The sequence below is a fragment of the Trichogramma pretiosum genome, unplaced genomic scaffold (genome assembly GCF_000599845.2).
Source record: "Trichogramma pretiosum strain Unisexual culture from Peru unplaced genomic scaffold, Tpre_2.0 scaffold75, whole genome shotgun sequence".
NCBI classification, from domain to species: domain Eukaryota; kingdom Metazoa; phylum Arthropoda; class Insecta; order Hymenoptera; family Trichogrammatidae; genus Trichogramma; species Trichogramma pretiosum.
Window position 1 is genome coordinate 513,082 of NW_019641613.1, and position 12,401 is coordinate 525,482.

General features: G+C 38.6%; 5 protein-coding genes across 8 annotated transcripts; 1 reads left to right on the forward strand and 4 right to left on the reverse strand.

Annotated features, from left to right (window-relative positions):
* Positions 1–1,325: 1,325 nt before the first annotated feature.
* LOC106653630 (mitochondrial import inner membrane translocase subunit Tim10) lies at positions 1,326–2,630 on the reverse strand. Of its 3 annotated transcripts, none has more exons than XM_014373144.2 (2): positions 2,541–2,630; positions 1,326–2,001 (listed from the first exon to the last, which is right to left on the reverse strand). In XM_014373144.2, the coding sequence occupies exon 2, from the start codon at positions 1,778–1,780 to the stop codon at positions 1,502–1,504; it is 279 nt and encodes a 92-aa protein (XP_014228630.1). In that variant the 5' UTR covers positions 1,781–2,001; positions 2,541–2,630; the 3' UTR covers positions 1,326–1,501. The 3 variants fall into 3 exon arrangements, with proteins under 3 accessions (XP_014228630.1, XP_014228631.1, XP_014228629.1); XM_014373145.2 differs by having other exon boundaries at positions 2,441–2,600; XM_014373143.2 differs by having other exon boundaries at positions 2,437–2,600.
* A 91-nt stretch (positions 2,631–2,721) lies between these two features.
* On the forward strand, positions 2,722–4,452 carry LOC106653613 (mitotic checkpoint protein BUB3). The gene is made up of 4 exons (XM_014373119.2): positions 2,722–3,080; positions 3,176–3,374; positions 3,453–3,833; positions 3,921–4,452. The coding sequence occupies exons 2-4, from the start codon at positions 3,180–3,182 to the stop codon at positions 4,323–4,325; spliced, it is 981 nt and encodes a 326-aa protein (XP_014228605.1). The 5' UTR covers positions 2,722–3,080; positions 3,176–3,179; the 3' UTR covers positions 4,326–4,452.
* A 19-nt stretch (positions 4,453–4,471) lies between these two features.
* LOC106653611 lies at positions 4,472–5,886 on the reverse strand. Its single transcript, XM_014373114.2, has 3 exons — positions 5,156–5,886; positions 4,856–5,088; positions 4,472–4,769 (listed from the first exon to the last, which is right to left on the reverse strand). Exons 1-3 carry the CDS (start codon positions 5,453–5,455, stop codon positions 4,640–4,642), a joined length of 663 nt encoding a protein of 220 aa, XP_014228600.1. The 5' UTR covers positions 5,456–5,886; the 3' UTR covers positions 4,472–4,639.
* A 378-nt stretch (positions 5,887–6,264) lies between these two features.
* LOC106653608 lies at positions 6,265–8,751 on the reverse strand. The gene is made up of 3 exons (XM_014373111.2): positions 7,379–8,751; positions 6,687–7,312; positions 6,265–6,601 (listed from the first exon to the last, which is right to left on the reverse strand). The coding sequence occupies exons 1-3, from the start codon at positions 7,904–7,906 to the stop codon at positions 6,457–6,459; spliced, it is 1,299 nt and encodes a 432-aa protein (XP_014228597.1). The 5' UTR covers positions 7,907–8,751; the 3' UTR covers positions 6,265–6,456.
* Positions 8,752–8,918: 167 nt separating this feature from the next.
* Positions 8,919–12,178, reverse strand: LOC106653610 (mitochondrial coenzyme A transporter SLC25A42). 2 transcript variants are annotated; one of them, XM_014373112.2, is made up of 6 exons: positions 11,303–12,178; positions 10,152–10,368; positions 9,734–10,077; positions 9,400–9,662; positions 9,141–9,321; positions 8,919–9,073 (listed from the first exon to the last, which is right to left on the reverse strand). In XM_014373112.2, exons 2-6 carry the CDS (start codon positions 10,269–10,271, stop codon positions 8,947–8,949), a joined length of 1,035 nt encoding a protein of 344 aa, XP_014228598.1. In that variant the 5' UTR covers positions 10,272–10,368; positions 11,303–12,178; the 3' UTR covers positions 8,919–8,946. The 2 variants fall into 2 exon arrangements, with proteins under 2 accessions (XP_014228598.1, XP_014228599.1); XM_014373113.2 differs by lacking the exon at positions 11,303–12,178 and adding an exon at positions 10,457–11,174.
* Between the last annotated feature and the right edge of the window lie 223 nt (positions 12,179–12,401).

Genomic DNA, 12,401 nt, shown 5'->3' on the forward strand with positions numbered 1-12,401 from the left:
GCAATGAGGAAATTTGTCTACAGACTCAAGTAAATTTCACCCGACACGACTGTCATCAAATCAATCAAAAACACAACGTTCTTTGTACGAAAAAAATTAAATTACCTTAAAAATCTTCTTTCGGTCTCGAAAATCCTTCTCACGACGATATCACGTTGGAACAGTGAAAATCAATTTCCCCTTGCCTCACTCTTTAAAAAAATCTCTTGTCTTTCTTTACAGTTTATATACACTAAATCCGAATCTGCTGCAAGTGCGACGGCTTCTTCTTCTTCTTCTTCTGTGGCTCCGACAGTGAGCAAGCTCTGTGTCATACGGCCATTAACGGGCAAGTGCGACAGCGAATCGTGTTTTGTTTGACCTGCACCTTGCAACTTCTTCTAATAGGTCCAATTGGCCCTTTTCAAGTCAAATAACTGAACGTTGGCGCGGCAGCACGCCCTCTCGCGACGATCGTTTCGAGGCGGCGGCAAGTATGTATATTTAAATCGTTTTTTTCAACAGATTATGATCCCGTCACTCGCTCTCTCCCTTCGTTTTCCTCTCAACGTATTATAATTATTATTTTCTTTCGCAGAATATGACTGCCTGCAGGTTAGCTGCTGCTGGTCTATCGCACTTTTATAAAAATGATGCAAACCGGAGGATAGTTTTGCAAACTATTCATTTCCAATCGATCATCCAAGCCACTTCGTCAGATTGTGTACGCGCTATAAGGTAATTCTGCATTCGGTCAAAATTAGTAAAACATTCGAAACCGCATGAAGGGTTACATTGGTTTCAAACATACAATTTTTACAAATTTCGCATTCGACTGGACCGTTTTTTAAGCCCGGCCCCTGCATATTTTTCGTCGCGTGCATCTTCAAGATTCATGTTAATTCACCTCGAACGACCATACTTACCTACCGGCTTAAATTTATACGTTAGAGAGTCTTTCCTTGAGACTTGGCTGCGACTCTGCTGCTGCTGTATAGTTGCTAATTAGACGCGAACGACTTTAAACGGGAAGTACACACATTTACACACGTAAGTACGATGCAGTTTACTCGTACGAGATGCATTGCAGCTCGCATATTTGAGAGTATGTACAGGGACTGCACCGAGGCATAATATGTAGTGCGTTGCATTTGAAGCCGAGAAAGATTACGATCGCGCGGAGCTGTACGTGATTTTTCGAGCGAAGAATTCATGAAAGAGAATTGCGAGAATTTCTCCGCAGTTTTTTTTCGAAAGAATGGAATTCATTCATTACAGCGACGATAACTTGACAAATAATCGATGCGAAAGTTTTCTTTTCAACAATTTTATTAACACAATTTAATTGTAAACAACGTGTACCTCAATTTTTATATTTTATACATGGGAAATTTCAATTAATTTTTAAATGCAAACAATTTGTACAATTATCAAGGTGAAAAATATAAAACTTGCGGTACACCATACTAGCATGAAAATTGTTCTATGAGAAATTTGTGCACACAATTCTACACAAAATTTATTATCCTGGTTTAGGTTGTCCTTTCATAAAATTCTCCTCCTGCATGGAGATCTGTGTGAGCTTCTTGCCAACTCGTTCGTGAACGTCCAGATACTTGGCCACGCATCTGTCGATGCATACAGCCTCGCCTTTGCCCAATTCGTTTTCCGCGTACTTGGGTGCTATGCACTTCTTGTGACAAGCCTGTGTCATGCGATTGTACATGTCGCTCATCATCTCTATCTCCAGCTCTTGCACCAGCTTCATTTTATCCTCGTCGATGACAGGTTGACCAGCCATGTTTAACACTTATATACTTTTTTTTATTTATAAATAACAGTAACTTAGACTATGCGTCTATGGAATCAATCGATGAGTCCTGAATGCTTCGCTTTGTCTTGCTTGGATCAAATGGTGCGTTGGCTATTCGTTGACGTGCTTTCATTGCATCATAGCGATGGCTCAGTACGTATTCTCTGGATAGGTAGAAAGAATATAAACCAAACGACACAGCAATTCCCCTGTAAAAAGAAAATTAAAAAGTTTCAATGTTTTGCTTCGAATTTTCATTGACTACTGATTTCTCATTCTATTGAAATCTAGCTGTTATATAATTCTATAAATAATCAGTCAAACACGAGGCTTTTAACTCTATTAATCGAAATTCCTGAGACAAAAAACAGCCGGTTCACGAAGAAAATAATAAAACTGACGAATTGACCAACCACACAGCAACAATCAACTCCGAGCGGCGCGACAACAATTCAACAATCGTTCTAAAAATTCCATCGTGCAGAAAGCATGCAAAGTATGAAACAGAGTAACCGTGTAGCTCCAATTAAGTAAGGTTATGGCTATGCGGAGAAGCTACTCTCGGGGTCTCGTCGTCTTGCAAAGCACAAGGCCCTGAATCGCGCATTGACAGCACATGAAAATTCACTTTTTCCCTCACGCACCTACCATCCGATTGCTATTTTCGTATGCGCTGACAGTGGCATTATCGCTTTTCACACAAAAACTCGCCTATAGGAAGTTTTAAAAGAAAGAAATTGTCCCTTACGTATTAATGCCGACGACAGAATCGAGCGACTGCACACAGGCAACCAACAACGAATGTATGTGTCTCGTGGCTCGCTCGGTGCTATCATATGTGTACAACAGACGTCGCGAGTGCGTGCGCAATTCGTCTCTGACATAATCATAATAATACCGGCAGACGGCAGTTCACCACACTCAGCGTTTTGTCAGATACTGTTCGAGTCAAAAATTGGCAAGGCTAGCTATATCGATAAAACAGTGACGGACAGACATCCCATAATTCTTAATCGTATTCGGCAGTTTCTTTATCGAGTACGGAAATAATTACAATAGTACAGTAAGTCCACACCACAGCGCGGATTTCTTGTGCGGAGTTTTGCATCGGCTTGTTTTGTCGTGTAGTCGTGGGTGACAGTGCACCGGTGAAAGAAGCTTCGATCATCGACGTCAAGCAGAGTTTCGAGTCGTGGATATCTTGGATTGATTCATCCCACGCGCGCTTCCACATTTTACCGGTGTACGAGCAATTTTTATCACATCGAATCTGCTAGTTTCGAACCAGGTACGATCTTGCGAAAATGATGCTACCTCTAACTGAGGTTATGGTTTATATTTTGAAAAGAGCGGATGAAAATAATTGTAATTTACGTTTTTCAGCATCATGGAAACGAGAACAGAGTTCAAACTTAAGAATCCGCCGACTGATGCCATTTCGGCTGTTGAATTTGGCCCTAACTCGACACAATTTTTACTCGTTTCATCTTGGGACAATTCGGTTAGACTTTATGATATACAAACAAATACTTTGAGGGTGAAGTACAATCACGATCTACCAGTATTAGATGTAGCCTTTCAAGTAAGTATTGTAACACTGTATTAATTTTTATCGATAGCGTAATATTTTTAACGCAGTGTTTGTTTGTACCTTGCGCAGGATGCCGTTCATGCATACAGTGGTGGTTTGGGTCACGAATTAAAAATGTACGACATAAACACAAACACCGAAACTATCATGGGAACTCACGACAAACCGATTAGAAAAATTGAATTTTGTCCAGCAGTTAACGCAATTTTAACAGGTGGGTGGGATGCAGCTGTTAAACTTTGGGATCCAAGGTCTCCAACGTGTGTAGGAAGCTACCTCCAACCCGATGTTGTCTTTGCATTATCAACGTGTGGAGACAAGTTTGTAGTTGGCACGGCTAAGAGAAAAGTATGTATTTGGGACTTGAGGAACATGGCAGGTATGTTCCAAAGAAGAGAGAGTAGCTTAAAATATCAAACAAGATGCATCAAAGGTTTTCCAAATGAACAAGTAAGGAGTCAATTTATATTGTCATTGTTGAACTTTTATAAATAATTATTTACATGACTTAGTTATTCATAACTTTAATTTTTGTAGGGATATGTACTTAGTAGCATAGAAGGAAGAGTGGCTGTTGAATATTTAGATACATCACCAGAAGCACAAAAAAAGAAATATGCCTTCAAATGTCATAGAATTAAAGACAATAATATTGAACACATATATCCAGTTAATGCCATAAGTTTTCATTCTGGATATAACACATTCGCGACTGGTGGTTCAGATGGATATGTTAATATTTGGGATGGCTTTAACAAGAAGAGATTGTGTCAATTTCATCGTTATAATGCTGGTGTAGCTTCGTTGAGCTTCAGTCAGGATGGTTCAGTTCTAGCCATTGGAGTTTCCTATTTGAATGATGCAGAAATACCGGCTGGCGCTACAGATGAAAAGGAAGTGTACATAAGATATGTTAATGACCAAGAAACAAAACCAAAATAATATTTTAGTTAAAAAAATAATCGCATTATTTGGTAAGATTTATTCTTAAGTCTTTCCTAATATATTGTATAAAATATATTCCTATAAATTTGTATAAAAATTTCACGACTAATATAAATTTAAAATATTTATATTTACAAAGTTTTTACAATATTTCTTTTTTTTAGTATCAGTATCATAACATTAATTTTTTCAATGTACAATATTAATAAACAAATCAAAGCTGATTATAAACTGCTCAAAGCTGATTATAGTTGTTTACAAACAATTTCACATGAACTACATAAAAATTATGTACTATCACCAATTGAAATTCAGTTATATCTCTCAGTAATATCATGAAACCGTTGTTTTTGGAATTTACCAAAATACAACTCGACTGTCCGATCCTCTTCATTCACTACTTTTATTTTGTCATTCCCATCACGTTTAATCCTTATTTTTCTGTAAAAATTGACGAGTAAAATGTTAATTTCAAATTTTACCGATTTATAGTTTTCACAGTAGAAATAAAAAAACGAAGTTACTACCGGCACTCGTGACCACACTTCCACGACTGGCACTCCGGATTCGAACACTGAAATAAATGACAGCCGGGACAATCTTTATCCAAACAGTCGCACAATAACTCTTTTTCCCGCTCCGCCTGTTTTCTTTTCTTCCGAAGGCTTTCTTTTTCATTAAAATTCCTCAATTGATATTTGGCAGAGCAGTACTTCCAAAACGTATGCCCTCCTTTTTGTCCAAGCACGAAACAGTCATCCTAGCGAAATCAATGAAATCATCGCAATTATCGAATTGTTTGTTCGTTTTTTCTTCAAAATACTCACAAACTCTCCGCTATTGAATGTGACCTCATCTTTCTTCCTTACTTTGATCCCCGCATTTGGCTCAGCTGGTTCCTTCTCACGTGGCTCAGCTGGTTCCTTCTCACGTGGCTTAGCTCGTACCTTCTTAAGTGGCCTAGCTAGTAATAGGCAACTTCTAGTAATTGGTATCTTCTCACGTGGCTTAGCTAGTACCTCCTCATGTGGCTCAGCTACTTCCTCCTCGTTTCGCTGAGCTGGTATCTCTTCATTTGGCTCAGCTACTTCCTCCTCATTTCGCTGAGCTGCTTTCTCCTTATTCATGTTCTGGGATGTAAATTGAATGACCAATTCAACGATAAGATGCACGGAAATTCCTAAAATTTGATTCTATATCCGTTTCGTAGAGCAGATCGTGTGGTCTTTTGGAAGATGTAAACAGAGAGTGAGTGACAGTTTCAGTGGTCTTCAAATTGAACGAGATTAATCGTTAATTTGTATAAACATTTCTACATTACTGAAAAGAATCATAACTCACCCGGTGTATAGAAAAATGGGGCAAATTTAAAAAATTGAGAGTTTTAATGCAATAAATCTATTGCCATTCGTAATTTAGCATAGGCATTGCTCTTCTAAGTTGAGTTATTACATTTTAGCTTTGTATAAAGAGAGAAAAATTTTATTTCAAAAATTTAATTTAATAAAAGTTAAATTGATGCGAAATGTATCCACAGTCAATTTCCCGTCAGTTTCCTCTGGCAATCTTTCTTTTTCGTGATACGATATTACGGAGCAGAACCAGCCAACATCTGAAAGTCGAAATTTAGCTGGAGGTTTATTTTCTCGGCTCGAGATCGAACGGAAGAATTGAGAGAAAATAGTAAATTTCAAAGAATTGACATTAGTTTGAATGGGTGTGCAATCCATATTTTTGGCCTACAATGAATTATCTCGACTGCTACAAAAAAGACTGTCCGAGGAAAAGTGGTGGAAAATCGGCAATTTTGAAATCTGGAAATTTTTTCAAAAATTCTTTAAGTAATAGAATGTACTATGTTAAGTTCGTACGAACGACAATTATAGTCAAAATAGTCCACTTGGAGGGTAGAATGAAATTAATCAAACATAGAACATTTTTTTGCAGGATGTAATGCAGTTACATGAAAACTAAGTTAATTTATTTGTGATACAATATACAATATACAGTCGGAAATAGCGTTCAGGGCTACTCATTTAACATTGTGAGATAGATTGATTCGTTTTGTTCATGTTATTCAGAATTAAAACATCGTCGATTGATTATTTCGATTCCTACGTAGCTCGACTCATATTGACATGCGCTCGAGCCCTAAAAATCCAAAGAAATGGCCTTTTCTATACTCGTCTATTGCCTGCCTGTATGGCTCATTTGTAAATTTTTCATCCGATCCTTCGAAAATTATTTCTTCAAACATATCGTCGCGCCCCCGTCTGTAAAAATTAACGAGTGACAAATTAAAAGTTGACAGGAATTTTGACGATTAAAAAAAAAAGGTAGAAAAACCGAACGAGTTACCGGCACGGGTTGCCGCACTTCCTCGAGCTGCAAGTCGAGCACGGAAAGTGACAGCCGGGACACTCTCCGTCCAAGCAGTCGCACAGGTCCTCCTGGGTGGGAATAAAAATGCCATTCTCGTCGTACAATTGCTCGTGGATCTCGCCCCTCGTCGCGGGCTTGGCTTTCGCCGCGGACTCGCCGGACTTGTTCGCCGCGGTCTTGGGCTTCGGCGTGGTCTTGAACTTTGCCTGAGGCTCGAACCTCGCCGCGAGCTTGCTGGACTTCGATTTGGCCTCGGGCTTCTGCGGCGTACTTTTCAGGCTTTCGCGCTCTTCCAGAGACCTGCGATTCTCTTCGAGCTCCCGCGGCGCATTCCTCGAAGAGACTTGCTTGGGTTTTGCCGCATGCTCGGGCTTTTCCTCGAGCTTCTGGAGAACATTTTTAAGGATTTCGCGCTCGATTGGACGCTTGAACCTCTCTTCGAGCTCCCTCAGCGCACTCCTTTTAGAAGCGACGTGCGTAATCGTCCGAATTCGTGCCTCCAATTTTTTTCTCTCTCTTTTACCTGGAACCCAGCCTTGGAAGAAGTTCATTTTATCGCTGTACACTAGTTTGCCATGTTTGTTGAACTCGAAGCAGTCGGGCTATCGGTGAAATCATCCCAATTAACAAATAGTTTGTTCGTACATTTTTTTTCTCCAATTACTCACCATCCTTTTAAATAACGGCAGATCTGCACGCTTGATTGGTAACTTCCCAATTAGCTTATCCAGAGTTTTGACACCCTTCTTTGGTAACTTCGTGGTTGGCTTAACCAGAGTTTTGACACCCTCGATTGGTAACTCCGTAATTAGCTTATCCAGAGTTTCGTCATTCTCGATTGGTAACTTCTTAATTGGCTTATCCAGATTTTTGAGATCCTCGATTGGTAACTTTGTAATTGACTTATCCAGGGTTTTGGCACCCTTGAAGTATAACCCCCTAACTAGCTTATACAGAGTTTTGTCATCCTTGATTTGTAACTCCGTAATTATCTTATCCAGAGTTTCGTCATCCTCGATTGGTAACTCCTTAATTAGCTCATCCAGAGTTTCGTCATCCTCGATTCGTAACTTCGTAACTGGCTTATCCAGAGTTTTGACACGCTTGATTTGTAACTCCTCAATTAGATTTTCCACAGTTTTGACATCCTTGATTGGTAACTCCATAGTTGGATCATCCAGAGTTTTGACACTCATGTTGTTGAATGATAATTAATTTATCAATTAGAAAAAAATAAAATTCCCAACGATTTCCTAAAATTTGATGTTATATCCGTTTCGTAGTAATAAACTGTAAACACTGAGCGAGAGAAAACTTCAATGCTTTTCAAATCGAACGCGATCGATCATGAAATTGTATAAACATTACAGTATCACTGGATAGAATAATAATACATCTAGTGTATAGAAAAATAATTGGAAAAGTCGTTGGAACGAGAGAACAGTTAGTTTGAAGAGAATCCACTGGCTATTACTAGGATTCAAAAATTCAAAATTTTACTAATAATTTCTGTCCTTAGTTATATATATTCAATTGGAATATTAAGCATGCTAATAATTTTAGGCACAAAATAATTTCATTAAGTATAAAACTATTATTATTGTCAATATTGCACAATACAAAAATCTTAAAGAGAGTTCAGTTAACATACATAGTTATTCATAATTTTTAATCCTAATAGATTTGTTTAATATTTTCCATGTCATACATTTTCTCTTATAATCAACAACGTAAGAAAGGTTCAATTGTGTCGCTTTCTTTATTTATTAAACTTCTGATTTTCAATGACAAATTATTTTCATAGGTAATATTTATGTACAATTTTCAGTCACACAGATAACATTTATAATTATAGGTAACTCACCCTTATTTGTAAAAATCAAGTTTCGCATGATCTCGTAAATATAGACGCGGTACGGATATTTTCTTTACTAAGAAATTGACTTTTTGCGTTGGAAGATGAAGTACAAAATTAAAATAATTTAAATTTAAAAAAATATATAGATCATTTTTAAAATTTACCTAGAAATACAAACGTAATTTTTTTAAAGTACAAAATCAGATAAAAAATTTTGTACTTATGACTACACAAGCACTAATAATAATCATATTCATATAATCACATCGAGACAACTTAAAGATATTTTGATTAAAATGTTTCAAAAACGCCTTTTCAAAGACATCACATGTAGAATGTAAATAGTAAAATTCTCTGTCAATCAAATAAGCCATTTTATTAACAGGCAATTTTTCTCAAAAAATCTTTTACCAAGTCATATGTGGCAAAACTGATTCCTACTGCAATAGGACCTTTCACCCAATTCATACTTAAGCCTTTATAAAAAGACATGACACCTTCTTCTCTGTAAACAAAGGAGAATTTGTAAATTAATATACAAAAAAAGTTTTATTCATATCAAATTAACTTACCCATATATTTTTTTTGTCATTGCAATGACCCCAAGATTTTGTTGATTTCTGAGTGAAGAAGTTTGCATCCTTCTACGAACCATATCTAATGGGTAGCTGCTAGCTTGTCCAACCATTCCTGCGACAGCCCCAGATAAAAGACCTGATACAGCCAATAATCCGGGACTATTAACAGCATAAACTATGAAAACATAAAAATACAATTGTTTTTAAAATATAGACTTTCATCAATTGAACTTGTTAAATTATTGTAGCTTACCAGCAAACAAATTTTTAAACATATCATAGAAAAAGAAACTGCAACCTGCATAAGGAATAACTCCTAGTATTGTTGGAGTGAAACCATGATAAAATGCTGCTATTCCTTCTTTACGATAAATTGTGACAAAAACTTGACGCAGAGTACTGAATTCATCTTTTTGAGTAACAGCCATTTGAGCTCTTGCTAAATCTAATGGATAAGTCATAGCTTGTGAAGTAACCCCAGCAAGTGAACCAGCGAGAAACCTTTTCTCTTTGCTCCTGTAGAAACAAAAGTAAAGTTACAAATAAGCAATAAAAACAAACTTATGAAAATTATAAAAAAACCTTACGAGTTAGGTGTATCAACATTGAGAATCCTTTTCCACTGTTCATGAGCTGTGAACTGAATTGCTGCATACGGAATGATCCTTACCATTGTAGCACTGTTCCCTCTCCATAAGCTAAGCAAACCATCATTTTTATATGTACAGACTAGAAAGTTGATAGCAGCTTTTGCTGAGAATGGTTGTTGTGATATTTGAAAATTGATCTTTGTCCTGTCGAGTGGGGCAATAGTTGTTTTCGCTGCCCCACCAGCAATAGCTCCAGCTGCAAGGCTCGTCCATACTCTTTGAGAATTTGTAATACTCTCATCTTTTGAGGATGGTGTCACAACTGCTTGTGTCTCTTCTTGCTGAGATTCATACAAACATTTATAAATTTTAATATTTTGATCGATTTAAGAAGATAAGAAATAAGCATGCTCACTTTGACACCGCTGTTTGGCTTCATCACTGCTACAGGTATCAAATGTGTCTTGTTCGAGCCGCTCACAGCTGCAGGTATTTTGATGCTGTTTCCTAGGCTGCTGTCCACATGCCCATTCATTCTTGTTTCCTTGCAACAAGTGAGTTATCTTCTTTCCCTTCTCAATCTTGTTCATCTTTAGAAAGGAAAACTTGCAAGAGCCATAGTTCAAGAACACCTAGAACAGACACATTAGAAATCATTGAATAAACGACGCTATCAGTCTTAGCATTGCAAATCAGCGGCAGCAATCATGAAAATCTTACATAATTGCCACTATAACGACGAATTAATTGATGTTTCGTCTAGGCTATTCAATTGGCGCTTCCTTTCGCGGTGGCAAACAAAAATAAGCTGTTTTTGCTGCCAATCTCTAGGTGCACACACGCACACACGCAGCACAGTTATTTTGGAATACAAAAAAACTCGATAAGATAACGCTTTCGAGGCACGGTGATTGGTACATTTAGCAGAAATGTAACGAGATACATCTGTCGTGCGCGTAAACCGATATTACGAACGCGAAATTTGCTCAAAAAATTGATCGATCGAATTTTTTTTTTTTTTTTTAATTTCTCGCGTGAATTTTTTACTTTTCGATCGTCGCGTTACGTAACCGAATCGATTTTTTTGTTGCTGCTTCTTTATTTTTGCTTCGCCGCCGAGTACGAGAACAAAGGAAAAATCTTCCGTAAAGTAGGCGCGACGACGATTCGTCTCAAGAACGCGAAACGAATATACATGCATACCTTTCGGTCGGTCGTGTGTATGTATTGTACACACATATTGACATGTACATATGCACGAACGCGCTAAAGTGCGTAAGTTAACACGCGCGAACTGTGTGAAGGGCAAACGCGCGGAGTACGAAGGCAGAGAGAGCTGCTTTGTTAATTTTAAAAATAAAAAATTAAAGCGATAATATCGCGCAAAAATCAAAGCACTCGCGATCGCACGCTCGCATCGAAAAAAAAACATCGCGAATGACTTGGCGTTTTCAAAAAAAAACAATTAACTCGACACGTACATCGCGCACAAAAAAAAAAATTAATAATATATTTATGTAAGAGAGAATGCAAAAAATATCGCATATAGGAAAAAAAAGTAATTACCTGTGATGCGTGTACATCGAGGTGTATATCGAGATGTAAACAACAGCAGCAGCAACAACAACAACGTCGAAACAACGCAGAAATGAAGAAAAAAAAGGTAGTCACGTTGCGAGTGTGTATATGACTCTCGATGTGCGTTGCGAGCGAGCTTGAGTATTCAAGCCTAATAATAAAAGATCCAAGCGTGTCTGCTACTGCTACTGCTACTACTGCTACTGCTTCCGATGGTGGTGGTGGTGATGTTGGTGGTGCAGTGTTTTATATACAACGACGACGATGAGCCCAGACTTGCACGCGCGCACACAAAAGGCTGCTGCTGGCTGCAGCTTTTATAATCGACGACTCGACTATTAATTGCACACACGCTCGACTGCACGGCGCACTGATCTATATATCTATTTTGACGACTACTACGACGACGAACGACCTTGAGGATGTTTCAAGAGAGCTTCGAGTATCGGAGTGCTGCGACGCGCGATGATGATATGGAAAAACGCGACGAGCCGCGAGTTATTTGCAACGTGCGTGCGTGCGCGCGTGTGTTTGTGTATGCGTCGTAAATACGAATATGATCGATCGATCGCGCGTTGCACGGCACGCGAACGCGTTCACATCTTGCGGCTCTTCGATGTTAATTTTTTTTTTTTTTTATTTCTGTAAAACGTACGCGTTATCGGTGATACGCGTGCCTTCTTCTTTTGTCGAGTGTTTTTGTGCGGGAGAGCTTTCGGCTGAACGAATTCCCAACCTTTTTCTGGCACGTCGGCGAGCCGTCGTCGTCGAGGCGCCGATGATGATCCGTCCGCAGCACTGCGACCACGACACGCGCAGATATAGTTATGGACTGCAGCACACGATAGAACTGAACGGAACACTTGCGCGACGACGACGACGACAACAACAACAACACATTCGGAGCAGCAGCAGCAGCGACGACGACGATCGCACTGCCTGCTGCTGCGCGTTGTGTTGCGTTTCGTTTTACGGAGTTACCCGCATATAACGCAGTCGGTGCGACTGCTGCTGCTGCTTCTGTATAGGCCCGCTGTTGGTATTTTAAAGACTCGCTTGCGGATTCCGAATGAAAAAGATAATTCCA

Coding starts and splice junctions, on each gene's coding strand:
- LOC106653630 (XM_014373144.2), bottom strand. CDS start 1,780: ATGGCTGGTCAACCTGTCATCGACGAGGATAAAATGAAGCTGGTGCAA.
- LOC106653610 (XM_014373112.2), bottom strand. CDS start 10,271: ATGAATGGGCATGTGGACAGCAGCCTAGGAAACAGCATCAAAATACCT. Junction 10,078..10,151: donor AGCCAAACAGCGGTGTCAAA/GTGAGCATGCTT, acceptor TATGAATCTCAG/CAAGAAGAGACACAAGCAGT. Junction 9,074..9,140: donor ATGACAAAAAAAATATATGG/GTAAGTTAATTT, acceptor CTTTGTTTACAG/AGAAGAAGGTGTCATGTCTT.
- LOC106653611 (XM_014373114.2), bottom strand. CDS start 5,455: ATGAATAAGGAGAAAGCAGCTCAGCGAAATGAGGAGGAAGTAGCTGAG. Junction 5,089..5,155: donor CATTCAATAGCGGAGAGTTT/GTGAGTATTTTG, acceptor TGATTTCGCTAG/GATGACTGTTTCGTGCTTGG. Junction 4,770..4,855: donor AAGTGTGGTCACGAGTGCCG/GTAGTAACTTCG, acceptor CAATTTTTACAG/AAAAATAAGGATTAAACGTG.
- LOC106653608 (XM_014373111.2), bottom strand. CDS start 7,906: ATGAGTGTCAAAACTCTGGATGATCCAACTATGGAGTTACCAATCAAG. Junction 7,313..7,378: donor TGCCGTTATTTAAAAGGATG/GTGAGTAATTGG, acceptor TTTCACCGATAG/CCCGACTGCTTCGAGTTCAA. Junction 6,602..6,686: donor AAGTGCGGCAACCCGTGCCG/GTAACTCGTTCG, acceptor TAATTTTTACAG/ACGGGGGCGCGACGATATGT.
- LOC106653613 (XM_014373119.2), top strand. CDS start 3,180: ATGGAAACGAGAACAGAGTTCAAACTTAAGAATCCGCCGACTGATGCC. Junction 3,375..3,452: donor TATTAGATGTAGCCTTTCAA/GTAAGTATTGTA, acceptor TACCTTGCGCAG/GATGCCGTTCATGCATACAG. Junction 3,834..3,920: donor AAGGTTTTCCAAATGAACAA/GTAAGGAGTCAA, acceptor TAATTTTTGTAG/GGATATGTACTTAGTAGCAT.